Genomic DNA, 24,992 nt, shown 5'->3' with positions numbered 1-24,992 from the left:
AATGTCACATAGCACCTAGGGGCATGGCCATGAATGTAGCACAGGGAACAGGGTGGTAACCTGGGGCAGTCTCTCCCAAGGCCGCGTTGTCGGGGCATCTCTGGGGCATCTGCAGATGGGCTGGCAGATCCAGAGCTGTGCCAGCCTCCACATCTCCCCTTTTTCACAGATGAGCAAGCCGAGGCGAGAGCACAAGGCCTGGTTCCACTGGTCATTCATGCAGTCAACACATATTTATTGAGTATCGACTCTGTGCCAGGCCCTGGGTGGGCACAGGGGGCTCAGAGACGAATCACACGCAGACCCTACCCTTGAGGCACTCAAGGCCTGGCAGGGCAGTTGGTCATGTCAACGGACACTCATGATACAGTGTGGTCAGTGTGGTGTTAGAGGTAGCACAGGTGACCGAGGGAGCACAGAGGAGGGGCCCTGACCCGGTTGGGGGTGGCAAGGAGGGCTTCCTGGAGGAGGTGACACCTGAAGAGGGCTTTAGGGAGTGAGCAAGAGTTAGGGTGTCTCGTCTGAGGAAGTGGCCTGTGCAAGGGTTCGGAGGTGGTAGGGATGATGATGGCGGCTGGGAGTTGGGCAAAGGCCAGTCCAGGAAGGGCCGTGGAGTCCGCAGGCGACAGGGAGCGCTGAGGGGTGTGAAGCAGGCGGTCGGCAGAGGGCCCGCTGGAAGCCAGCGTGAAGGGTTGCCCAGGGGACGGGGCAGGGAGGAGGGTGGGCGGCCATGGGCAGCAGAAGTGGGCGGGCATAGCCCTTGCCCAAGGAGTCTCGTCCTGCCTGGAGGCCCCCTCAGCAGGGGGGTGGTGGGGGTGCGGGCTGCCAGCCCCGGGGCCGCAGAGTGCACAGCACGGGGTCCAGTGGCTTGAGCGTGGCCTGCTCCTGCAGCCCGAAGCGCTGGCCGGGCACCAGCCGGAACTCCAGCCTCTGCAGCAGCTTTGCCATGACCACCTTCACCTCCATCTGGGCCCAGAGGACAAAATGAGGAAGGAGTGAAGAAGCAAAGACAGAATGAGTGAGTCAATGAGCAGCTAACGTCACCGCTGGTTCTCCTAGAGAGCCTACGAGTGCCTGGGAGCCTCCTGCGTTTCACGCTCTCCTCTGCACAAAACACACGCAGTCCTCTGGGTCTGGCTCTGCTGGGTCCAGCCCACAGCCCAGCAGCCCCAGTGCAGGGGCGCTGAGATGCTTCCTGACTTAGGATGAGCCACCACCCCTGCAGCCACTCCTGGGCAGAACCGCAGCCCTGCCCCTCCTACCTGAGCAAACTGCTGCCCGATGCAGGAGCGGTGGCCCAGCGAGAAGGGGAAGTAGGTGAACCGTGGCCTGCAGGGAAAAAGAGGAGTCAGGAAGCCAGCAGTCCCAGGCATCCCCGCAGGGACAACACAAGGAAGGCAGTCGTTAAGCCATCTCTGCTGAACATGGACTCTGAGCCAGAGGCTGGGCATGCAAAGCACAAGCCGCTGACTCCGCCAATGGCTGGATCTGCATTCTCTCTTTTTCTCCTCCTTTTACCCTCCTGGAAGGAGCTGCTGTTGTCCCCATTTCACAGATGGAGAAACTGAGGCTGAGGGGCAAAGCAACTCACTCCAGGTAATACATTTACATCCAGCTCTGGGCAGAGCCTGGATCTGAACTCAGGCAGTCTGTGGAGTCCAGCTCTTCCCACCACAGCTTTGGTACGTTAATGCATTGACCCCCACAGCAAATTCCAGATGCAGCCACGGATAGTCCCATTTCTCAGACAGGCTTGGGGAGGTGAAGTCATTCAGCTTCCCAGTATTTGGCGCTGCTTATGAGCATGGGCTTTAGAACCAGACTGAGCTGGGGCCAGACCTCTGCTCTGCCACTTGGGTGAGTTACTTAACCTCTCTGAGCTGTGATTTCCTCCACAGACACCTCACAGGGATCTGGAAGCCTATGTGGGCTGAGTGGGAGCCTCTGGCTCAGACCAGAGGCCACTGTGACCGTCCTTCTCCCACCAGCCCCACTCATCCTGGACTCATCCAGGAAGGACAGCTCGAGGAGAGACTTACTTGGGTGCTCCGGGGCCAAAGCGATCAGGGTTGAAAGTCAGCGGGTCCTCAAAGTATGTATCCATCCGCCCCATGACATAGGTGCTGAACTGCGGGCAAAGAGTCCGCTCGTCTCTGGTTCCCAGGTTGTTCCCCTGGCACCTCTCCAGCCACTGAGGTTACCCAGTGGGGCTACTCAGAGCAGAGTGGCCCCACCCTCCTCCCCCCATGTCTTCACCCCCCATCTAGGTGGGTGTAGATTGCACTGACCCCCGGGAAAATCTCTAAGAGGAAGAGTGGGGATAGCCCACTGTGCCAGCTGAGCGTACTGCGTCATCCCGTGCCGGGCACAGCCCTGTGGGAAGCCATCATTATCCCCATTTTACAGATGAGGAAATTGAGGCCCAGAGAGAGGCTCAGTGACTCACCTGAAATCACCAGGCAAATAAGTGGCCAAACCAGGATTCAAACTCAGATCTGACTCTGTGAGGCCAGGCCAACTTCCTCTAGATCCTGAGAACTGTTATATTCAGTTTCTTTTCAACTCAAGGCCTGCTTCATCAGGGGTGGGGGTGGGGGAGCTGCACACCCCCCGAGCCTTCCACCTGCATGCGTGGTGTCTCCTGACGCTCACTCCGTGCTCTTGGCCTCCAAACACTGGGACAAAATCTCCTCCTGAGCCTGCTCCCTCCCTGGCTCCTGTGCTGCGGGTCAGCGCAGCAGAGGGTGCAGGGAACCATGGAGCTGAGCTCCGGGAAGCCAGTGGAAGCATCAGGCCCGGGGCTGGGTTTAGGGCACCTGCGATGTGCCAGGCACGTGATGTACGTCATCCTATGGATGCTTCTTCATGGGCTGTAGCTTGGGTGCCATCCCCACTCCCCCACCAACAAAGAGGAAGCTGAGGGCCTGATGGAGGTGACCCAGCAGCCAGGAGCAGAGCTGGGGTTGGAGCCTGGTCTGCCCACTCGAAGCCCACACGGTGGCACCCCCGGGTTGAGAGTGAGCCACAGGGCCTCCCCTGCTGGCTGTAAGGGGATCTAAGGAGATGGCTGTTAAGGCACAGTGGTACTGGTACAGGGGTTAAGAAAAAGCTCAGCAAAACAGATGACAGATGGGGCTTGGATGGGCACTGGGGGAGGTGGTCGGCAGAGGGCCTAGGAGGGGAGGGGCTGCGAGCAGGGCCTGGGGCTCCCGCTTCCCCACAGGTATAAATAAAAAGGATCCTGTCATGGGCTGAATCAGTTGTCCCCCACAAATTCATATGTTGGAGTTCTAACCTGCAGTACCTCAGAATGTGGCTGGGTTTGGAGACAAGGTCTTTACCAAGGTAATTAACTTAAAATGAGGTACTTAGGATGGGCCTTAATCCAATCTAACTGGTGTCCTTATAAGAAGAGATCAGGAGATAGACACACAGAAGGAAGACCACTTGGAGACACAGGGAGAAGGTGGCCATCTGCACACCAAGGAGTGAGCCCTCAGAAGAAACCAACCCTACAACACCTTGATCTCAGACTTCCAGCCTCCAGGACTGGGAGAAGATACACTTCTGTTGTTTAAGCCAAAGTCTGTGGCCCTTTGTTACAGTAGCCCTGGCAAGTCAATACAGATAGGTCTCTACCTTGAAACCAAACACAAAATCAATGCCAGGTAGTTATGAGCTCAACTTTGAAAAGAAAACCGTAAAAGAGTTTGAGGACAATGTAAGTGAATGTCCTGAACTCAGGACAGAGAAGGATTTCTTAAACAAGGCAAAGCAAAAGAAGTAATTGTTAAAAATCTTAAAACATACAGATCATCAAAAGCACATTAATGAAGACAAGCCACAAAGATGACCAGCTAACAGGCAAAAGATCAACACATGAGTTTTCAAAAAGCTCTAGGGCCGGGCGCAGTGGCTCATGCCTGTATTCCCAGCACTTTGGGAGGCTGAGGCAGGTGGATCACTTGAGGTCAGGAGTTTGAGAATAGCCTGGTCAACATGGTGAAACCCCATCTCTATTAAAAATACAAAAATAGTCAGGTGTGATGGTGTGCACCTGTAATCCCAGCTATTTGGGAAGCTAAGGTATAAGAATCACTTGAACCCAGGAGGCGGAGGTTGCAGTGAGCCGAGATGGTGCCACTGTACTCCAGCCTGGGGGACAGAACGAGACTCCATCGCAAAAATAATAATAATAATAAAAAATAAATAAATGTTGTTTTAAAATAATAAAGCTCTACACAGCAATACGAAGAAACACACTACCCAAAAAGAGAAACTGAGCCCACATCTCAGAGACAGGGAAATCAGGGTGTGATGCTCACTCTCACTAGTTAATATTCAGGAAAGCACAAATCAAGACCACAGCGAAACAGTTTTTTTAAACACATATTTGGATGGTAGCAGATACAACATTGGACCGTGCTAGGTGTTGGAGACGATGGAGGACAGCAGGCACTCTCCCTCACCACTCGTGGGCGTCCAAGTTGGCGCAGCCACTTTGGAAAACAATGTTGCACTAGTTTGCAAAGCGCAACATTCACGGGTCCTACAACCCAGCCCTCCCACTTCTGGGTAAATGCCCAAGGAACTTGCTTGTACGCTGCTCCTGGACATGCAGACAGGAATGGCATCGTTGCTGTGGTGCTAGTGATAGGGACAAACCGGGCACCTCTCAAATGCCTGTTACCTGAGAATTGATCAGCAATGGTGGTTATCCTAAGGCCTTGTGGAGAAACCTATACAAACCTTATCAGTCTTTATACTGAATAAAAAAGCAAGCCCTACAAAATGTCACTGTATGAGTGTGCATGTGCACGCGCGTGCGCGCGCGCACACACACACATGGGAATGGCAAACACAATGCAGATTAGTAATTCCTTGTCAGGGGAGCAGGAAGTGACACGTGTAAATGACTACATCTTAGTTTCCTGGTTTTGGGGGTGGGTTTAGGGGGGCTATGATACATGAATAAATGCCTGGATGAACGGAGAAATGAACAAGGAAGCACACCGACAAAGAAACACAATGTACAGGAGGTTGAGGGAGAAAGCTGAGAGAGAAAGGGCCGTAAAATGAGAGGGGAGAAGGAACCAGGACAAGTTTGGGTCAACTGTGAAACCAGACACTTTCCAGATCTGCCCCTCGCCAGCTGTGTGACCCCAGGAAAGTGACCTAACCTCTCTGAACCTCAGTGTCCTCAGCTGTAAATGGGGCACCTCCCTTCCAGAATGACCCGCTGTAATCTGCTGTTGGACAGCGTGAGGAGGGGAAAAGCCCTCACAGGGCTATGGTGAGACTTTGTGAGAAAGAACAGGGCGGCCAGTGAGGCCCAGCGCAATGATGGGAATGCGGCCTCAGGCTCCCCTGGTGAGCCCCAGATTCATCACTGTGGGGGGAAGCAGGCCAGCCCACCCCAGGGCCCCCAGGGCCTCCACCCACCAAGAGCGGGGTGTTGCCGGGGACTCTGACCCCATCGATCAAGGTCTCCTCTTCCAGCAGGCGAAAGGTGCCCCATGCTGGCGGGTACAACCTCAGCGACTCTTTGAGGACCTAGATAAGCCACAGGGGAGAAAACGAGAGAGGTCGGGAGAGGTCACAGATCATGCTGGCCGGTGGCATGCCCGGGACCCCTCTCTCTCTCCCGCCCACACTGCTGAACCTCACCCTGGCCTGGGCCCCAGGCCGCTGGGACATTAGCCTCACTGTCACGTGACAGATGGAGAAACTGAAGCCAGGAGAAGGGAGTTGTGCAAGACCACAGTGGCAGAGCTGGGACCAGGAATCACGGCTCCCAGCATCCCAGAGAGCCACAGACAGGAGAGGGCCGCGCTTCCAGCAGAACCGCCGAGGCCCCCTGCTATGCAGGTTCCACCAGGGGAAGATGAAGGCTCTGGAACCCCACTCTAGCCGGAAGCTCAGATACAGCACCGTTTACTAAAGGGCCAGTTTCAAACCTAAGCTGAATATTGGGGTGGCCCGGGGAGGTCCTTGACTCTGATGTCATTAGTCTGGGCAGCCTGGGCCTCAGGATACTTTAAATCTTCTGGGGGAGTCTCCTATGCAGCAAAGTTTGAGAACTACTGTCCTGAAAGGTCCAGGGAGGCAGCAGGCCTGATGTCATGAATCACCCACATCTGCCCAGAAGCTTCCCTCCTACTCCCCACACCTGGGACAGGTACTGCAGTCTCCCCAGGTCCTCGAAATCCAGGTGCCTCTTAGAACCGATGACCTCGTCCACCTCGGCCTGCAGCCTGTGGGGTGAGACAAAGGGAAGTCCATCTCCAAAGGGAGCCTTTCCCCACTTAGCTTTAAGAAGGGGGTGTTGGAAGGAAGCGTGAAGAGAGACACGTGGGGCTCCCCACCCACAAACACTGTTACTGTTATTTTTATTTTTTTGAGATGGAGTCTCACTCTGTCACCCAGGCTGGAGTGTCATGGTACGATCTTGGCTCACTGCAGCCCTTAAGCACCTGGGTTTAAGAGAGTCTCCTGCCTCAGCCTCCCAAGTAGCTGGGATTACAGGCGCCCACCACCATGTTCAGCTAATTTTTGTATTTATAGAACATACAGGGTTTCACCATGTTGGCCCAGCTGGTCTTGAACTCCTGACCTCAGGCGATCTGCCTGCCTAGGCCTCCCAAAGTGCTGAGATTACAAGCATGAGCCACTCTGTTAAAGAGATCCAGCTACTGCCACGTCCAAAACAGTCCCCGGGCCATTGGGAACCATGTTCCAGGGGCCTTAACACATTCACCTTTTGTGTCTGATGTTTGAAATTGGCTGTAGGAAATAAAACACAACACACAACAAGGCTTCTGCACGGATGCCTACCACGGCCTGGTTTACAGCAGCCGAGAGCTAGAAACAGCGGCGCAAACAGGACGTGGATACTGGCTGAATAAACTTAAGGATGTGCGCTGTTAACACAATATGCAGCTTGAAGAGTGGATCTGGGCGCAGTGGCTCATACCTGGAATCCCAGAGCTTTGAGAGGCCGAGGCGGGCGGATCACTTGAGGCCAGGAGTTCAAGACCAGCCTGGCCAACTTGGTGAAACCCCATCTCTACTAAAAATACAAAAAAAACAGACAGGCGTGGTGGCGCGCGACTGTAGTCCCAGCTCCTCGGGTGACTGAGGCAGAGAATCACTTGAACCCAGGAGGCAGAGGTTACAGTGAGCCAAGATCGCATCACTGCACTCCAGCCTGGTGACAGACGGAGACTCTGTCTCAAAAAACAAAAGTGAATCTGGACCACGTCATACTCATTAGGATGGCTCTTATCCAAACAAAGACAAAACAAAATTATTGTCAAGGATGTGGACAAATCAGAAAGAACCCCCGTGCACTGTTGGTGAGAATGTAAAATGGTGCAGCCTTTATGGAAAACGGTATGGTGATTCCTCAAAAAATTAAAAATAGGTTTACCCTATGATCCAGCAATCCCATTTCTGGGTATAAACCCAAAACAACTGAACGCAGGGACTTGAAAAGATATTTGTATACACCTCCTCATAGCAGCATTATTCAAAATAGACAATGGGTAGAAGCAACCCAGGTATCCGTGGACAGATGAATGAAGAAAAATGGGAGACGTGCTTACAATGGAAGGTCAGTAAGTGCTAAAAAGGAGGGAGTTCTGACAGGTACTGCAACGCGGATGAACTTGGAGGACATTATCCCAGTGAAATAAGCCAGTCACAAAAAAGACAAATACTGTGTGAGTCCACTTACATAAGTCACCTAGAATAGACAAACGCATAGAGACAGAACTGGATGGTGGTTACCAGGGGTGGAGGAGGGGAGAATGGACAGAGTTTCAGTTTGGGAAGATGAAAAAGTTCTGGAGACAGAGGCCAGGAGCAGTGGCTCACGCCTGTAATCCCAGCACTTTGGGAGGCCAAGATGGGTAGATCACTTCAGGCCAGGAGTTCAAGCCCAGCCTGGCCAACATGGCAAAACCCTATCTCTACTAAAAATACAAAAAAAAAAAAAAAAAGTTAGCCTGGTGTGACCAGGAGGCAGAGGTTGCAGTGAGCTGAGATCACACTCCAGCCTGGGCGACAGAGCAAGACTCTTGTTTCAAAAAAAAAAAAAAAAGTGGCGGGGGATGGCAGTGACATGTGAATGCCCTTACTGCCCCTGAACTGTGCGGTTAAAAACAATGAAAATGTAAAATTTTGTTACGTGTATTTTGCCACAATTTTGTAAAAGAGTGGATTTGGGAAGAGGTTACAATCAGGTGGGCAACGCTGTGATAAAGCTCATGGGGAATCAATCAGATGACAAAAACACAGCAAAGATGACAAAAAAACCATGCGTAGGTGAGAAGGTGCGGTGGGTGGGGTGCCGTGGGTGGGGTGCCGTGGGTGGCTTTGTTATTATTATTATAATTTTTCTGTTTTTCCCAAAATTTTTATATGAAGTGCATGGTACCATTATACTTATTTTTAAAACCAAGAAAGATTTTATATTTTCACACAATCTTTCACTTCTGCCCTTAAATGCTGCTGATGACTAATAACTGTAATTGAAGGCCTGACCCCACCTCCCCAGAGCTCCCACCGAGCCTGTTGGTACGTTCAGAGAGATTTCACACTTGGTTCATTCACTCCATGCAACCATCCTGGAGGGAGCCTGCTTGTATTTAAGGAACCCAGCAGCCTGGCCTGACTCAAATGCCACCTCCCCAGGGAAGCCCTCATTTGTCTTGCCATCAGAAGACAAGCACGCCCTCAGCACTTTAGCAGGGATTCTGCTCTATCCTCACTGCCAGGCCTTGGCCAGGCGCTGGGTACACTGCGGGGAGGGAAAAGGCCACGGTCCCTGCCCTCCTGCTTCCAGTTTCGTGGCTGAAATAGACATGATGAAGGAGTCCCAGGGGAAAGACATTCATGTGTGGGGAGGAGGCTCAGAGGGGATGCACGGGTGGCTCCTTCAGAGATCTGAGAAGCCCTTTCTAGAAGAGGAGTGGGAGGAGAGGTATGTTCTCAGGAGAAAAGCAGGTAGAGCATTTCCAGGAGAGGGAACAGCACATGCCAAGGCCCAGGGACAGAGGGAAGCAGGGCATGTGGGAGGGGACTCCACCATGTGAGGTGGGGGCAGGTGGCCCTCAGGAACAAGATATCAGACAGACCTCTTTGCCAGCCCCAAGAGTAGCCCCCATACCTTGCCACAATCTCCGGCTGGCGAGACAGCTCCATCACCGTGAACGCCAAGTGGTTGGCAGAGGTCTCGTGACCTGCGGGAAGGGAGGACAGTGGTTGCTCCACGTAGGGCCATGGGATGCAGGAGACAGTGTGTCTGCCTCTGTGCCAGCCAGTGCTGGCCAGTATATGGCATTTGCCACCAGGCATCTGGCTCTAAAAGTCCCTTCCTTGAACCATCCTCTGGGTATCCCTTGGCCTGGAGAGGTGCTCACCTCCCTTTTAGAGAAGAAAAAGTGGAGGTGGAGAGGAATGGGTCTCTTTGGTCACACAGCAGGGAGAGTGGGGAGGGACACAATTCAAAGTCCCAAGGCCTCTCCTTCCCATGCTGCAGGGCGCACACAAAAGCCCCCCATGACCCTGAGGTTCTATGAGGGGGTGGGGGATGTTTCAGGAGGCTGATGTTGAGTTCTGGCAGGGTCTGGCCAAGGTGATGGAGTCGACCCCTCCAAGTTGGCCTCTGAGGGAATGGACTGAGTGGCATGAGTTTACTCTAAAGGTGTAGGGGCTTACGGGTGGCAATCACGGCCCAGCCAAGGGGCTTAGAGGCCTGCCTGAATGCAGGAGAAGGGCTTGCATCTTACAGCAAGTCAGAGCTGGGATGCAGGGCCCAGCTCCTAGGGTATGGGGGTGGGCCAGTCACACAGCCAGCGGAGACCTCAGCCAGGGAGCGGGGTGGGAGAACAGAGCAGCCCTGGCCCCGGCTCTGCATCTCGCGCTGTGACTATAGCAGGGCACTTCCCTCCTAGGCCTCAGTTTCCTCACAGGCAAAGGGAAAGACAGACGCAACCCACCCTGCCCTTGGCCAGTCCCCCATAGCATCTGGACGCAGGGCTCAGGGCTAGGCTGGAGGGACGAGAGGGGATTAATAAACCCTCTTTGGAAGCCTGGATGGAAGCCTGGAGAGCTCCTCGAGGCCCCCATTTTACAGATGAGGAGACTGAGGCTAGGTCATCCAGGAGCCTTATCCAGGACCTGGGTTCCCAGCTGCAGGAATGAGGACCAGCCATGGCTTCTGCAAGTCCTTCCTGTCCATTGCAGGGAACGGCGCCCTGCAGCCTTGCTTTAACACTGGCCACTTCTAATCTCATGGGGTATCTGCAAGTTCTTCTCCCATCTAAAGAGCCTTCCTCCATGCCGCTCACCTGCAGACCTCTTTGTCCATCAGTACTTGTCTCTCTGTCCACCTCCGCCATTAGACTAGGAACTGTCCCTCATCTTGTTCACCTCCATCTTCCCAGTGCCTAGTGTCAACCATTTATTCATGTATTTCTTTTTTGAGACAGAGTTTTGCTCCTGTTGCCCAGGTTGGAGTGCAATGGCGCAATCTCAGCTTACCACAACTTCTGCCTCCTGGGTTCAAGTGATTCTCCTACCTCAGCCTCCCCCATAGCTAGGATTACAGGCGTGTGCCACCACACCCTGCTAATTTTTTGTATTTTTAGTAGAGACGGGGTTTCTCCATGTTGGTCAGGCTGGTCTCAAACTCCCGACCTCAGGTGATCCACCTGCCTCGGCTTCTCAAAGTGCTGGGATTACTGGCGTGAGCCACTGCGCCCGGCCTGTTTGTGTATTTCATTCAATCAATGTTCACGGAACCTACTGCACTGGGCCCTGGGAGAACAGAGGTGAGCAAAACAGCCCGACCCTTCGCTCATCAGGCATGCTCATCAAGTGTGGTGGGGAACAGACCTCACTCAATTACCACAAATAAATAAACAGCTTAACACTATGAGAGGGGTATGGGGCAGGAGCCCCAGGCCTGTGGCCAGCTTCTAGCTGAGGGCTGAGGAGGAGGAGGCATGTGAGGGCTCACTGATGGGTGAAGAGTTTTCCAGGTGAAGAACCACGTTCAGGAAATATCTGAGGAGCAAATGAATGAAGCTGCTTAGCATCTCTTTTTGTGCCAGTCTAAAGCAGGCCTCCCCACAAATTCTGAGTGAGGGGATGCCTGGATTCATTCACACAGCCAAGCTCTCTGGAGCTGAAAGGCCAGCTTCACACATTCCCACAATTGCTAGCTGCATTACCCGGTCAGAGGCCCCCAAGACAGCAAAGAGAGGGGGCTTCTGCTCCCTTCAGACCAGCCCCCTAGTCCTGCAGTGAGCTCTGCTCAGATAGCCCAAAAAATCCCTCAGAGTTGGGTTTGAGGGATCTATGGTTCCCAGCATTTCTGCAGAGCTCTGGGCCCTTGGTCACCACTAAAGCTACAAACCAGCAATGAAGAAGGTGACGAAGTTGTCCAGCAGCCCCTCATCGTCCCGGGCCCCCTCTTCAGCTGAAAGACAAGGAGAGTCTCAGTTCCCAGCAAATCTTTGCTCCCTTTCCCCACGGTTCATAAAAGAATCAACTGTGTTTCTCCTCTTAAGCCAGAGTCAACGGTGATGAATCACCTGGGGGTCGTCCCCGCCCACCCCGCCCTGCCCAGCCCGCAGAGGGGGGCCTCCAACCTTTGAGAATCTGTGTGAGGATGTCAGCAGGCACCTCCTCACCCCTCTTCAGGGCCTCCCGGCGGCGCTGGACCCAGTCCCTGCCCACCTGGCGCAGGAAGCGAATGCTCTCCCGGACCTCCCGGAGCTGCTTCCTCTTCCCTGGCAGGAACTAAACGAGAGTTTCAGCTGCAGATGGCCAAGTGAACGTGCGTGTTCCCTCTCCCCTCTCCCCGACCACCCCGAAAGGACTTTAGCGGCACTGACAAGCCGGGAGGTCGGAAGAATGTGAGAATTCTAGAAAAAATGAAGCAGTCTGGGAGACTGGATCAAGATGGCAGACAGAGCCCAGGCCTCAGCCTCCCTTTCCTGCACCAGATCCTTAGCAGTGGTGGGCGGGATGGCTTAAAACGTTCATGTAGCCCTGCAAAGTGTAAAGGGACCGCTGATGGGTGGAGGCAGCTAGGCTTGCATGAAGGAGGAAATCCCAACCAGAGGGAAGTAGAGTGCAATCAACTGCCAAAAAGACGGGGTGGCATGGGGTACAGGCTCAGGAGCTGAAGTCCCAGAGATGGGAGGGGCCCTGAGATGAACTCAGCTATCACCTTTCCCCTTTCTGCCTTCTTCTTGCCTGGAACAAGGGAGTGATAGCTGCAGCTGCGGCAGCCATCTTTGAAAAAAATCTGTATTATTTTAATTGATACATAATTATACACACGTATGGGGTACATGTGATATTTTGATACATGAATACAATGTGCAATGATCAAATCGGCATATTTAGGATATTCATCACCTCAAACATTTATCATTTATGTTGGAAACATTTCAACTCTTCTCCCTATTTTTGAAATACGCAATACCTTGCTGTTAACTGCAGTCACCCACTGTGCTACTGACGCTAAAACTCATTCCTTCTATATAACTGTATGTTTGTATCCATTAACCAACTTCTCTTCATCCCCCCACGCACCCTTCCTGGCCTCTAGTAACTATCATTCTACTCTCTACCTCCGTGAGATCAACTTTTTTAGCTCCCACACATGTGTGAGAACAGGCAATATTTGTCTTTCTGGTCTTGCCTTATTTCACTTAACACAACGACCTCCAGTTCCATCCAGCCTGCTGCAAATGTCAGGATTTCATTCTTTCTTATGGGCAAATAGCATTCCATGTGAATACACACCAAATTTTCTTTTTGGGGTTTCACTCTTGTTGCCCAGGCTGGAGTGCAGTGGCACAATCTCAGCTCACTGCAACCTCCGCTTCCCTGGTTCAAATGATTCTCCTGCTTCAGCCTCCCGAGTAGCTGAGATTACAGGTGCCTGCCACCATGCCCGGCTAATGTTTTGTATTTTTGGTAGAGATGAGGTTTCACCATGCTGGCCAGGCTGGTCTCGAACTCCTAACCTCAGGTATCCACCTGCCTTGACCTCCCAAGTGCTGGGATTACAGGCGTGAGCCACTGTGCTAGCTGCACCACATTTTCTTTATCAGTTTATCTGTTGATGGACACTTCGGTTGATTCTCTATCTTGGCTATTGTGCAGGTGTCCCTTTGATATACTGATTTCTTTTTCTTTGGAAAGAAATCCAAGTAGTGGGATTGTAGTATCTTTGGTAGTTCTCTTTTTAGTTGAAGAAACCTCCATACTGTGTTCCATAATGGCTATACAAATTTGCATTCCTGCCAACAATGTATAAGAGTTCCATTTCTCTCTATCCTCACCAGTATTAGTTATTTTTTGTCTTTTTGATAATAGCCATTCTAACTGGGGTAAGATGACATCTCGCTGTGGTTTTGATTTGCATTTATCTGATGATTAGTGATGCTGAACAGTTTTTCATGTACCTCTTGGCCATTTGTCTTTTGAAAAATGTCCATTCAGATCCTTTGCCAACTTTCTAATGGGATTATTTGATTTTTTGCTGTCGAGTTGCTCGTGTTCCTTGTCAGATGAGTGGTTTGCAAATATTTTTTCCCATTTAACAAGTTGTCTCTTTATTCTATTGATTGTTTCCTTTGCTGTGCAGAACATTTTTAGTTTAATATAGTCACATTTGTCTTTATTTATTTATTTATTTATTTTTTGAGATGGAGTCTCACTCTGTCACCTATGCTGGAGTGCAGTGGCGCTATCTCAGCTCACTGCAACCTCTGACTCCTGCGCTCAAGTGATTCTCCTGCCTCTTCCTCCCTAGTAGTTGGGACTACAGGCAGCCACCACCACCATGCCCGGTTAATTTTTGTATTTTTAGTAGAGACAGGGTTTCGCCATGTTGGCTAGGCTGGTCTCAACCTCCTGACCTCAAGTGATCCACTCGCCTTGGCCTCCCAAAGTGCTGGGATTGCAGACATGACCCACTGTGCCTGGCCACATTTGTCTATTTTTGTTGTTGCTGTTGCCTATGTTTTTGAAGTCTTAGCCATAAAATGTTTGTTCACACCAATGTCCTGGAGCATTTCCCCTACATTTTCTTCTAGTGTTTTCATAGATTCAGGTCTTACGTTTAAGTCTATTCATTTTAAGTTGATTTTTGTACATGGTGAGAGATAGGGGTCTGGTTTAATTCTTCTGCATTTAGATAACCAGTTTTCCCAGCACTGCCCCTTCCCCAGTGTATGTTCTTGGTGCCTTTGTTGAAAGTCTGTTGCCTGTAAATTCATGAATATATTTCTGGGTTCTCTATTCTGTTACATTGGTCTATGTCTGTTGTTTTTTTTAAACCAATACCATGCTGTTTTGGTTATTGTAGCTTTATAGTACATTTTGAAATCAAGTAGTGTGGTGCCTCCAGCTTTGTTCTTTTTGCTCAGAGTTGCTTTGCCTATTTGGGCCCTTTTTGTAATTTCAAGCAAATTTTAGCATTGTTTTTCTATTTCTGTGAAGAATGTCATTGGTATTTTGATAGAGATTGCATATGAGCATGGGATGTTTTTTCATTTGTGTCTTCTTCAATTTCTTTCATCAGTGTTTTATAGTTTTTATAGTTTTCCTTAATAAGTCTTTCACCTCCTTGGTTAAATTTATTTTTAGGTATTTTATTTTTATATGTAGTGATTGTAAATGGAATTGCATTATTGGTTTCTTCTTCCATTAGTTCATTATTGGTGTATAGAATTGCTACTGATTTTTGTATGCTGATTTTTTACCCTACAACTTTACTGAATTCATTTATCAGTTCTAAGAGTTTTTTGGTGGAGTCTTTAGGAATTTCTAAATATAAGATCATGTCTTCTGCAAAGAGGGACAGTTTGACTTCTTTTCCAATCTGGATGCCTTTTATTTCTTTCTCTTGCCTGACTGATCTGGCTAGCACTTCTATTAATAGTACTATGTTAAATAAGAGTGATGAAAGTGGGCATCCTTATCTTGTTCCAGTTCTTAAAGGAAAGACTTTTAGCTTTTCTACACTAACTATAATGCTGTCTGTGGGTGTATCATAAATGACCTTTATTATGTTGAGCTAGGTTCCTTCTATGCATAATTTGTTGAGTTTTTAATCATGAAGGGTGTTAAATTTTATCAAATGTTTTTTCTGCATCTATTGAAATGATCATATGCTTTTTTGTCCTTCATCCTGTTAATATGATGTATCACATTTATTGACTTGCATAGGTTGAAGCATTTGCATTCCTGGGATAAATCCCACTTAATCATGGCGAATCACCTTTGTGATGTGTTGTTGGATTAGGTTTGCTCGCTAGTATTTTGTTGAAGATTTTTGTATCTATGTTCATCAGGGAAGTTGGCCTGTAGTTTTCTTTTTTATTGTGTCCTTGTCTGTTTGTGGTATCAGGGTAGTGCTGGCTTCATAGAATACGTTAGGAAGAATTCCCTCTTCTTCCATTTTTTTTTGGAATAGTTTGAGAAGAATTGGTGTTCTTCTTTATAGATTTGGTAGAATTCGGCAGTAAAGACATCTGGTCATGGGCTTTTCTTTGTTGGAAGACTTTTTATTAGTATTTCAATCTCATTACTTACCATTGATCTGATCAGGTTTTCTATTTCTTCCTTGTTCAATCATCTTGGGAGGTTGTATGTGTCCAGGAATTCCATTTCTTCTAAGTTTTTCAATTGTATAGTTGTTCATAAAAATCTGTAATGATCCTATATATTTCTGTGGCATCCATTGTAATGTCTCCTTTTTAGTTTCTGCTTTTAGTTATATGGGTCTTTTTTTTCCCCTTGTTTAGTCTATATATTGGTTTATTGATATTGTCTTTTCCCAAAATCGACCTTTCACTTCATTGACTCTTTGTACTTTTTTAGTCTCTATTTCATTTAATTCTGCCCTGATATTATTTACTTCCTTCTACTAATTTTGGCTTTGATTTGCTCTTGCTTTTCTAATTCCTTGAGATATATCATCTGGTTGTTTATTTGAAATCTTCCTGTTTTTGATGTAAGTGTTTAGAGCAACGCTCTTAGCACTGCTTCTGCTGTATCCCATAGGTTTGTTATGTTGTGTTCCCCTTTTCACTTGTTTCAAGAAATTTTTAATTTCCTTCTTAATTTCTTCATTGACCTAATGGTCATTCAGGAGTATGTTGTTGAGTTTCCATGTATTTGTACAATTTCTAAAGTTTCTCTTGTTATTGATTTCTAGTTTTATTCCATTGTGGTCTGAAAAGATACTTGATATTATTTCAATTTCTTAAAATTTGTTGAAATTTGTTTTGTGGCCTAACATATGATTTATCCTGGAGAATCTTTCACATGGTAATGAGAAGAAATCCAATGTTTATGTGCTGATTTTCTGTCTAGATCATCTATCCAGTGCCAAGAGTGGGGTGTTGAAGTCCCCAGCTATTATTGTATTAGAATCTATCTTTTCCTTTAGATCTTTGCTGTGTATCTCTGGGTGCTCTGGTATTGGGTGCAAATATATTTAGAAGTATTTTATCTTCTTGCAGAATTGATCCCTTTATCATTATATAATGATCTTGTCTCTTTTTACAGTTGTTGACTTAAATTCTGTTTTATTTGTTACAATTAAAGCTACTCCTGTTAGCTTTGGTTTCTGTTTGTGTGGAATATCTTTTTCCATTCCTTTACTTTCAGTCTATATGCGTCTTTACAGGTGAAGTGAGTTTTCTGTAGGCAGCATATAGTTGGGTAATTTTTTTTATCCATTCAGCCAATCTATATCTTTTAAGTGGGGGAATTTTCTATAGATGCATCTATAGTGTTGGGTGGGTAGGGTGCTTTGGCTCTGATCAGGGATTGGCACAGTAGTTAGTTTCTGTATAAGTTCTTCAGCTGTAATCAGTGTCAGATTATCTCCGAGTTTCTCAGTGGCTTAGACTGTCATTGTTAGTGGAGGCCAAGCTGAGGCTTTGCTGAGGATGGAGATGCCAGCCAGGCTAGTCCTTGAGCACCACTGGTGGCAACATGGGTAGGATGGGCCTATACTCAGCCTCTTGGATGGCATGTGTGGCATCCAGCAGTAGCAGGAGGGATGGGCCTGTCCTCAGATGTCCCCAGGATTGCACACAGGCACAACCGACATTAGGCAGGGCAGGCCAGTCCCCAGGCCTCCAGATGGCATGCTTGGGTGCAGGCAACAGTGGATGGTGGGCTGGGCAGGCTTGTCCTCAGGCCCCTGGATGGTGCACGTATGTGCCAGTGGTGGTAGGAAAAGAAGATCAATCTCCTGAATCCCCAGTGGTGTGCACAGGTACCACAGGGGGCAGGCAAGTCAGGTCCATTCCCAGGCCCTCAAATGATGCATGTGGATGCCAGTGTCAGCAAGTGGGGCAGGCCTCTCCTCAGGCCTTCTCAATGGCAGGCTCTGGTGGCAGAGTCATGGTAGACCATTCCTCAGGCCCCTAGATGACACATGTGGGTGCTGGCAGTGGGTGGGGATGTCTGGTCCCTGGACAGTGCGTGCAGGTGGTGGTGGCTGCAGCAGGTGGGGCAGATCGGTTCCCAGGCCCCATGTGGGCACAGGCAGTGGCAGGCAGGGTGTACCTTTTGCAGCAGCCATCTTATGACAATGAGGTGATGTGCTGAGACAGTGGAATAGAAAGACAGAAGGATCCGGAAAATCTGACACTATGGAGCCATCATAGTCATCCTAGATTGCCTGCTTTGGGGATCACTTCACATGAGAGAAAGATTAACTCCTAATTTACTTTAAGCCAATTTGATTTTAAGCCTTTGCTTTAGGCAACGCATGCAAATCCTGATTCAGAAGTCACTTCAGACATACCAGTACTCAAAACCCATTCTGAAAAAAAATCACTGAAGGAGGTGCTTCAGCAAATGAAGACAACAGCTCTGGTGGCTCGTCACCAGAGGGGATGCTGAGGCAGTACCTTCGCCAGAGTGTTGCGGGACGCGGTGATTCCCTCCAACATCAGTTTCACTGCCCGGGACAGAGGCTTCTGGGCACCCAGCAGCATACTGGTCTCCATCCCAAAAGCTGCCTGGGGGAGAGAGAGGGCAAGGTCATCCCTGGGAGACAGAAGGGCAGCAGATCCAGGGCAAAGCCTGGCATCATTCTGCTAGACACCTGGGCCCTGGGCTAGGGGTTTATATGCATCATATCATCAGCTGCTTACGATGACCCATGATAATTTGATCCCCATGGGATGCTGTGAGTATGAAGGAGCTCATAGTAGCTACTCCACAAACTTGGCTTTCCTCCTTGACAAGATGTATTTCCCCTGAAATGCAACCTTCCTTAAGTGTTCATTCTACACTAGCTTCACAGTGAAGTGAATGAATAGCAACCACAATAAAGGAATAGCAATGTGATAAAGAGGAATCTCAGAGGAGCAGGAGGGAGGGGAAGAGAGAAGGAAAGAGAAGAGGGAGAGAAGAGACCCTCTACCCCATGTGGCCCTCCTGGCCCCCATGCCCGACTGTCACCCATCACCTTGGCCAGGATGTCCATGGCGGTGTAGGTCAGCATGTCCTGCATGGACACTGGGGTCTGCCCATCTGCCTTGGCTTCTAGAATCTCCACCAGCTGCTCAGCCTTCTCGTTGAATGTTTCCATTAAGCTAACCAAGGAGCTGGAGAAACAGCACAGGCATCAACAGCCACTGGCCAGCCCAATATGGTGGACTGCCATGCGCCCTCCCTCTCCACAGAGAGGATACTGTCAGAGTGAAGGTGGGTGTCCCTCCCAGCCTTTCTGGCCTCCCCTTGAGACCCAGACTGCAGTTTGGAGTTGTAGTAACTGAACTAAATGGGGTTTCACCATTCTCCACTCAGGATGGACACTGTTCCTTGTTCTCGTCCTAACAGTTCCACAGGTCCTCTGTTGGTCACTGTGGCCCCTCAGCACTGACCTCAAAGGGACATGACAGTGTAGAAACTATGGGCCCCCTAGAGTCCATGAGGGGCCTCCCCGGTTCCCCTCCTGCCCTCTGCTCACATTGCCTGCTCTCCTTACCTGCCCTGCCCTGCCCTGCCCTGGGCACCAGTTGCAGCATTTTGTTTTCCCACTTCACTGCCTGTCCTTGAGCAATCATGGTGTCCAACTCTATGTTGAAATGAGTTCTCAGATACCATTTGCACCCCAGAGCTCCCGACCCACAGGGCTCCCTCCCAGGCACAGAGCTTAGAAAGAGATATGGAAGAATGCACTCCAAACTCACAAAAATGGCAACCCCAAGGGAGCTAGAGGGGGCGGGGGGGGCTGCCACTTTGTACATTACATGTTTCTGAATTTTTGCTAAGAGAAAGTGCTGGTTTTATAATTAAAAGAAATGTTAATCTTTTTTTTTCTCTCTCTCTCTCTGGAGACGGAGTCTTGGTCTGTTGCGTACGCTGGAGTGCAGTGGTGTGATCTTGGCCCACTGCAACCTCTGCCTCCCAGGTTCAAGCAATTCTCCTGCCTCAGCCTCCCAAGTAGCTGGGATTACAGGCACGTGCCAGCATGCCTGGCTAATTTTTGTATTTTTAGTAGAGATGGAGTTTCACCATGTTGGCCAGGCTGGTCTCTAACTCCTGACCTCATGATCCACCTGCCTCAGCCTCCCAAAGTGCTGGGATTACAGGTGTGAGCCACTGCACCTGGGCCTAGAAATGTTAATCTTTTAATGTTAATCTGAGTAAAGAGTACATGGGTATTCTTTGGCCTATTCTTATTCTTGAAATGTATCTGAAAATTTGAAATTATTTTCAAATTGAAGGTTTCTAAAAAGAGAAAATGGGGCCAGAACCAGCAGCTCATGGCTATAATCCCAACATTTCAAAAGGCGAGAGCAGGAGGATTGCTTGCGGCAATGAGTTTTAGACCAAGCTGGACAACACAGCAAGACCCCGTCTCTACAAAAAAATAAAAATAAAAAAATAGATGGGCATGGTGGCACACTCCTGTAGCCCCAGCTACTAGGGAGGCTGAGGCACGAGGATCACTTGAGCCCAGGGGGACAAAGTTAGAGTAAGCTATGGTCACATCACTGCACTCCAGTCTGGGTGAAAGAGCAAGACCCTGTCTCTAAAAATGAGAGAGAGAGAGAGAATGGGAGAAGAGAAACTAAAAACGTAACCAGCTCTTCATTCCATATCTAGCCCATGCATAGGTCTGGCAACAGGCAAACCTGGGGCTCTCCACTCTGATCTGGTCACTTTGCAACATAAAACACTTTGAAGCATGCTGTTGCTCTTAGGAGGGGGATGAAAATGTTCACCTGAACTTAAGAGTTGGAGTCCGCTTCTTGCTGACCTCTACCTCTAATGTTGCCTACCTGTTCCAAGAGCCTCTTAGCTCCTCCAAATACAATGCTTCTGCCCACCGTGGGGCTGGTGCACACACATCCCCTCTCCCAGAGCACTCACCCACACCCCAACAACCATCACTACCTGAAAGCTTCCCTTCTCCAGATGGACACTCAAAGGCCACTTCCTTGAGGCAATAACTCTTAAGCCCCAGGTAGGTGCAATATATGCGCCCACAGCACCCTTGACTTTTTCTCATAACGCTCACATGGTTGGCAAGTATATATTTATTTGCAAGATTATTTGTAGTTGTCTTTTTTTAAAAAAAAAAATCACATTTAAGTTGATTCTCCAGATAGCAGGAGGCCGTTTATCACACAAACACTGAATCTCTTGCAGTTATTGTAGAAACAAAACTGGGCTACAGTGTCAGGCGAACAACAAAATCCTGACTCCCTTGGTGGACTCAGACCAAGGTCTTCCTGTAAAACCAAAATCTAGAAAAGCAATTTATTCTCACAATTTTATTAAAAGTATAAAATGATATTCTGTGTGAGTAATGGTTGGAGAGGAAACTCATCAGTGGTTCCTATTTTTCTTCATTAGTGAATTAGGATTCACCAAGGTTCAAGAAACTTCCATAATCACATAAATCATCTTCTAAAGTTTCTTTCATAAAGCCTTGTAAATTTGGCATTTACAATAAAATAGTCATCTCTAAGATGACACCTTATTGTGAGATTGAAAAAATAAAAATGCCTGGTGATGGTTGCATAGTAATGTGAATGAATTTAATACCACTGAACTGCACACCTAAAAACGGTTAAGTAAACCATTTATGCTATGTGTATAAGAAGTTAAAAAATAAAAACATCTGTGAAAGCACTTCATAAACTATAAAGTACTGTTCAAACATGAGGTTCTATGTGCTGGAGATGCTTCATCAAGACGATGATATGGTTATGTCATGATCATGTGGGCCATCATGTGGTTAGCACTGATTTCTCCCATAACCTCAAAGCTTCCTGAAGATTGCTTGCTGGCCTTTGTAACCCCGGCTCTCAGCACAAGAAGTATTTCTTAAATAAATGTCTCTTTCCAGTCTATTCCTTCCCATTTTCACTTCTGACAACTTTCCAGTAAGACTGAGACTATTCCAATTTATTGATTCACTTACGGATTCATTCACTCTATGGGGATTCCTGGAGGGCTTGTGGGGTGCCTGGTGCTGGGCGCAGGAGTCAGGGACAGGGTGCGTCTTCTGCCTTCAGGGATCCATGGTCTATCGAGGGAGGTGGATATGAATGGAAGCACTGCACTGGGTGTGACAGGTGCCTTGATGGAGGCACAAACTCAGCCTCAGTAGGTGACATCTTAGCTGGGTATCAAAGGAGGAACAGGATTTTCCCAGAGGTTCACATTGAGGCAGTGGGAACAGCAGACTTGCCAGAGAGAGCATAGTGGTTTCCAGAAAGGTTGGGGAGAGGGGATGCAAAGGTTGGGGGGTGTAGGGGCAGACTGAGGGTGAATGGGGTCTGATCTTCATCTCTCAGATGATAGGAAGCCATTGAAGGCTTCAGAACAGGGGAGTGGCATGGTCAGATCTGAGTTTTAGCAAGATCTGTCCTGAGTGGTGGGTGGATACATTGGAGGAGGGAGACAGGAAGAGGGTAGGCCAATGAGGAGGCTATAGCAAGAGTTCTGGCAAGGATTTTTATACAGTCCTCCACAGATTACATAGTCAAGAGTAGCTTCACAGTGGAGAAACCTGGAAGGCACCACCTGAACCACCGAGCAAACTTAACATGGCCAGCAATGGGACAAACTGGTAGCATGTGCCTCCTGATTCAATGCCCCGAGGAGGACACAGCATCACTGTAGCATTGCCACCAGAGGCACAGCCTGAGTCTAATAGTGCAGAGACAGCTGACAAATTCAAACTGAAGGACCAGCTACAAAACTGGCCTGTCATCTTCAAAAATGTTAAGGTAAAGAAAGTCAAAGAAAGACTGAGAACTGTCCTAGAATAGAAGGGGCTAAAGTGACAGGGCAATCAAATGAAACACATGAACATGGATCACATTTTAGACAAAGAAAATAAAACAGCTATAACTGCATAAATGACAAATTTTGAATATGAATTGTAAATTTGGTAACAGTGTTAGAGTAATATTATTAATTTTCTCATTTTGATAAACTATAGTTATGTAGTCATTGTTCTTAGGAAATACATATGGGAGTATTTAAAGGTGGGGAGCACAATGTCTCTAACTTATTCTTAAATGGTTTTTTAAAATGTGCACTATATAAAAAATATAAATACATGTATATACTTGCAGAGAGAATGATAAATATATTTACATATATACTCATAAAGAGATGAAATGATAAAGCAAATGGTGATTTAAACAATAAACGATAAGTGGATCTGGGTAAAAGACATACCAGAGTTCCTTACACTATTCTGGCAATTTTTTCTATCAATTCAAAATTATACCATAGTAAAAGATTACCTTCTCTACAATGTTAAAATAGAGTTACCATATGACTCAGAAATTCCACTAGGTAAATACCCAAGAGAAATGAAAACATACGTCCATGTAAACACTTGCACAAAAATGCTCTTAGCAGCATTTTTCATAATAGCCAAAAGGTGGAAACAACCAAAATGCCCATTAACTAATGAATGGATAAGCAATATATGGTATAACCATACAATGGAATATTATTTGGCAATGAAAAAGGAATGAGGCACTAATACAGACAGCACCATAGATGAGCCTCAGAAACATGATGCTAATGAAAGAAGCCAGGCTTCTTTCTTTTATATGAAATGTGTAGAATGCAAAAATCCATAGACACAGAAAGTAACTTAGTAGTTGCCAGTGGATAGGGGAATTGGGAAGAAATGGGAGTGATTGCTTTTTTTTTTTTTTTTTGAGATGGAGTCTCACTCTCTCACCCAAGCTGGAGTACAGTGGTGTGATCTCGGCTCACTGCAACCTCCACCTCCCAGGTTCAAGTGATTCTCCTACCTCAGCCTCCTGAGTAGCTGGGATTACAGGCACATGCCACGACACCTGGCTAATTTTTGCATTTTTAGTAGAGATGGAGTTTTGCCATGTTGGCCAGGCTGGTCATGAACTCCTGACCTCAGGTGATCTGCCCGCCTCAGCCTCCCAAAGTGCTGGGATTACAAGCATAAGTCACTGTGCCCGGCCAAATGACTACTTTTGAGGGTGATGAAATTGTTCTAGAATGTACTGTGTTGATGGTGATACAATTCTATGAATATACCAACACCATTGAATTGTACACTCTAAACGGGTAAGTTGTATGGTATGTAAATTATGCATCCATAAAAGTTATTTAAAAAGTAAAATACAGTCATGTGTTGCTTAATGACGAGGATACAGTCTGAGAAACGTGTCATTAGGCAATGTCCTCATTGTGTGAATAGCATAGAGTATACTTACACAAACCTAGATGGTACAGCCTACTACACACCTAAGCCATATGGTCTAGCCTACTGCTCCTAAGCTATACCCCTGTGCAGCAGGTTGCTGCAACACAATGGTATTTGTGTATGTAAGCACAGAAAAGGTACAATAAAAATACAGCATGAAAGATTTTTTAAATGGTACATCTGTATATGGCACTTACCATGAATGGAGATTGCAGGCCTGGAAGTTGCTCTGGGTGCCAGTGAGTGAGTGGTGAATGGGAAGGCCTAGGACATTACTGCACACTACTGTAGACTTAAAGAAACTAGATTCAGGCTACGCTGAGTTCAAAATTTTTTTCTTTCTTTAATAATAAATTAACCTTGCTTACTGTAACTTTTTCACTTTATAAACTTCTCAATTTTTTAGTATTTTTGACTCTTTTCTAATAACACTTAGCTTAAAACACACTTCAATTGTACAAAAATATTATCTTCTTTGTATCCTTACTCTATAAGCTTTTTTATTAATTTCTTTTTACTTATAAAAATTTATTGTTAACTAAGACACAAACACACACAAGCCTAGGCCTTCACAGGGGTGGGATCATCAACATCACCGCCTTCCACCTCCACGTCTTCCCCTGGAAGGTCTTCAGGAGCAATAACAGGCATGGAGCTGCCACCTCCTATGATAACAGTGCTTTCCTCTGGATGCCTCCTGAAAGACCTGCCTGAGGCTGTTGTACAGCAAACTTTTAAAAAATATATAAGTAGGCTGGGCACAGTGACTCATGCCTGTAATCCCAGCACTTTGGGAGGCTGAGGCGGGCAGATCACGAGGTCAGGAGTTTGAGACTAGCCCTGGCCAACATGGTGAAACCCCATCTCTACTAAAAATACAAAAATGAGCCTGGTGTGGTGGCAGGCACCTGTAATCCCAGCTACTCGGGAGGCTGAGGCAGGAGAATCACTTGAACCCGGTAGCCGGAGGTTAAAGTGAGCCGAAACTGTGCCACTGCACTCCAGCCTGGGAGACAGAGCAAGACTCCGTCTCAAAAAAAAAAAAAAAAATACATATACATATATATAGAAGGAACCCAGTCTAAAACAATGGTTAAAAGTGTAGTAAATATGGCCCAGTGCAGTGGCTAATGCCTGTAATCTCAGCACTTTGGGAGGCCGAGGTGGGTGGATCACGAGGTCAGGAGTTTGAGATCAGCCTGACCAATACGGT

The 24,992-nt window shown here is 47.8% G+C and overlaps 1 protein-coding gene across 1 annotated transcript in view; it reads right to left on the bottom strand.

The window, feature by feature from the left end:
- Nucleotides 1–211: 211 nt before the first annotated feature.
- Nucleotides 212–24,992, bottom strand: part of CYP46A1 (cytochrome P450 family 46 subfamily A member 1) — a 41,602-nt gene continuing 16,821 nt past the window's right edge. The window contains exons 6-15 of the mRNA XM_064375206.1: nucleotides 18,521–18,659; nucleotides 17,958–18,068; nucleotides 11,658–11,808; nucleotides 11,423–11,485; nucleotides 9,170–9,242; nucleotides 6,170–6,254; nucleotides 5,443–5,553; nucleotides 2,040–2,128; nucleotides 1,263–1,329; nucleotides 212–966 (exon numbers count right to left, since the gene is read on the bottom strand). Coding sequence (XP_064231276.1) covers nucleotides 796–966; nucleotides 1,263–1,329; nucleotides 2,040–2,128; nucleotides 5,443–5,553; nucleotides 6,170–6,254; nucleotides 9,170–9,242; nucleotides 11,423–11,485; nucleotides 11,658–11,808; nucleotides 17,958–18,068; nucleotides 18,521–18,659 — 1,060 coding nt within the window. The 3' untranslated portion in view covers nucleotides 212–795. The remainder of the gene's footprint in view (nucleotides 967–1,262; nucleotides 1,330–2,039; nucleotides 2,129–5,442; nucleotides 5,554–6,169; nucleotides 6,255–9,169; nucleotides 9,243–11,422; nucleotides 11,486–11,657; nucleotides 11,809–17,957; nucleotides 18,069–18,520; nucleotides 18,660–24,992) is intronic.

This window comes from Aotus nancymaae, unplaced genomic scaffold (assembly GCF_030222135.1).
Source record: "Aotus nancymaae isolate 86718 unplaced genomic scaffold, 86718_ANA_hifiasm-v0.15.2.pri h1tg000011l, whole genome shotgun sequence".
Lineage (NCBI taxonomy): Eukaryota > Metazoa > Chordata > Mammalia > Primates > Aotidae > Aotus > Aotus nancymaae.
This window is presented reverse-complemented; position numbering and strand designations above follow the sequence as displayed.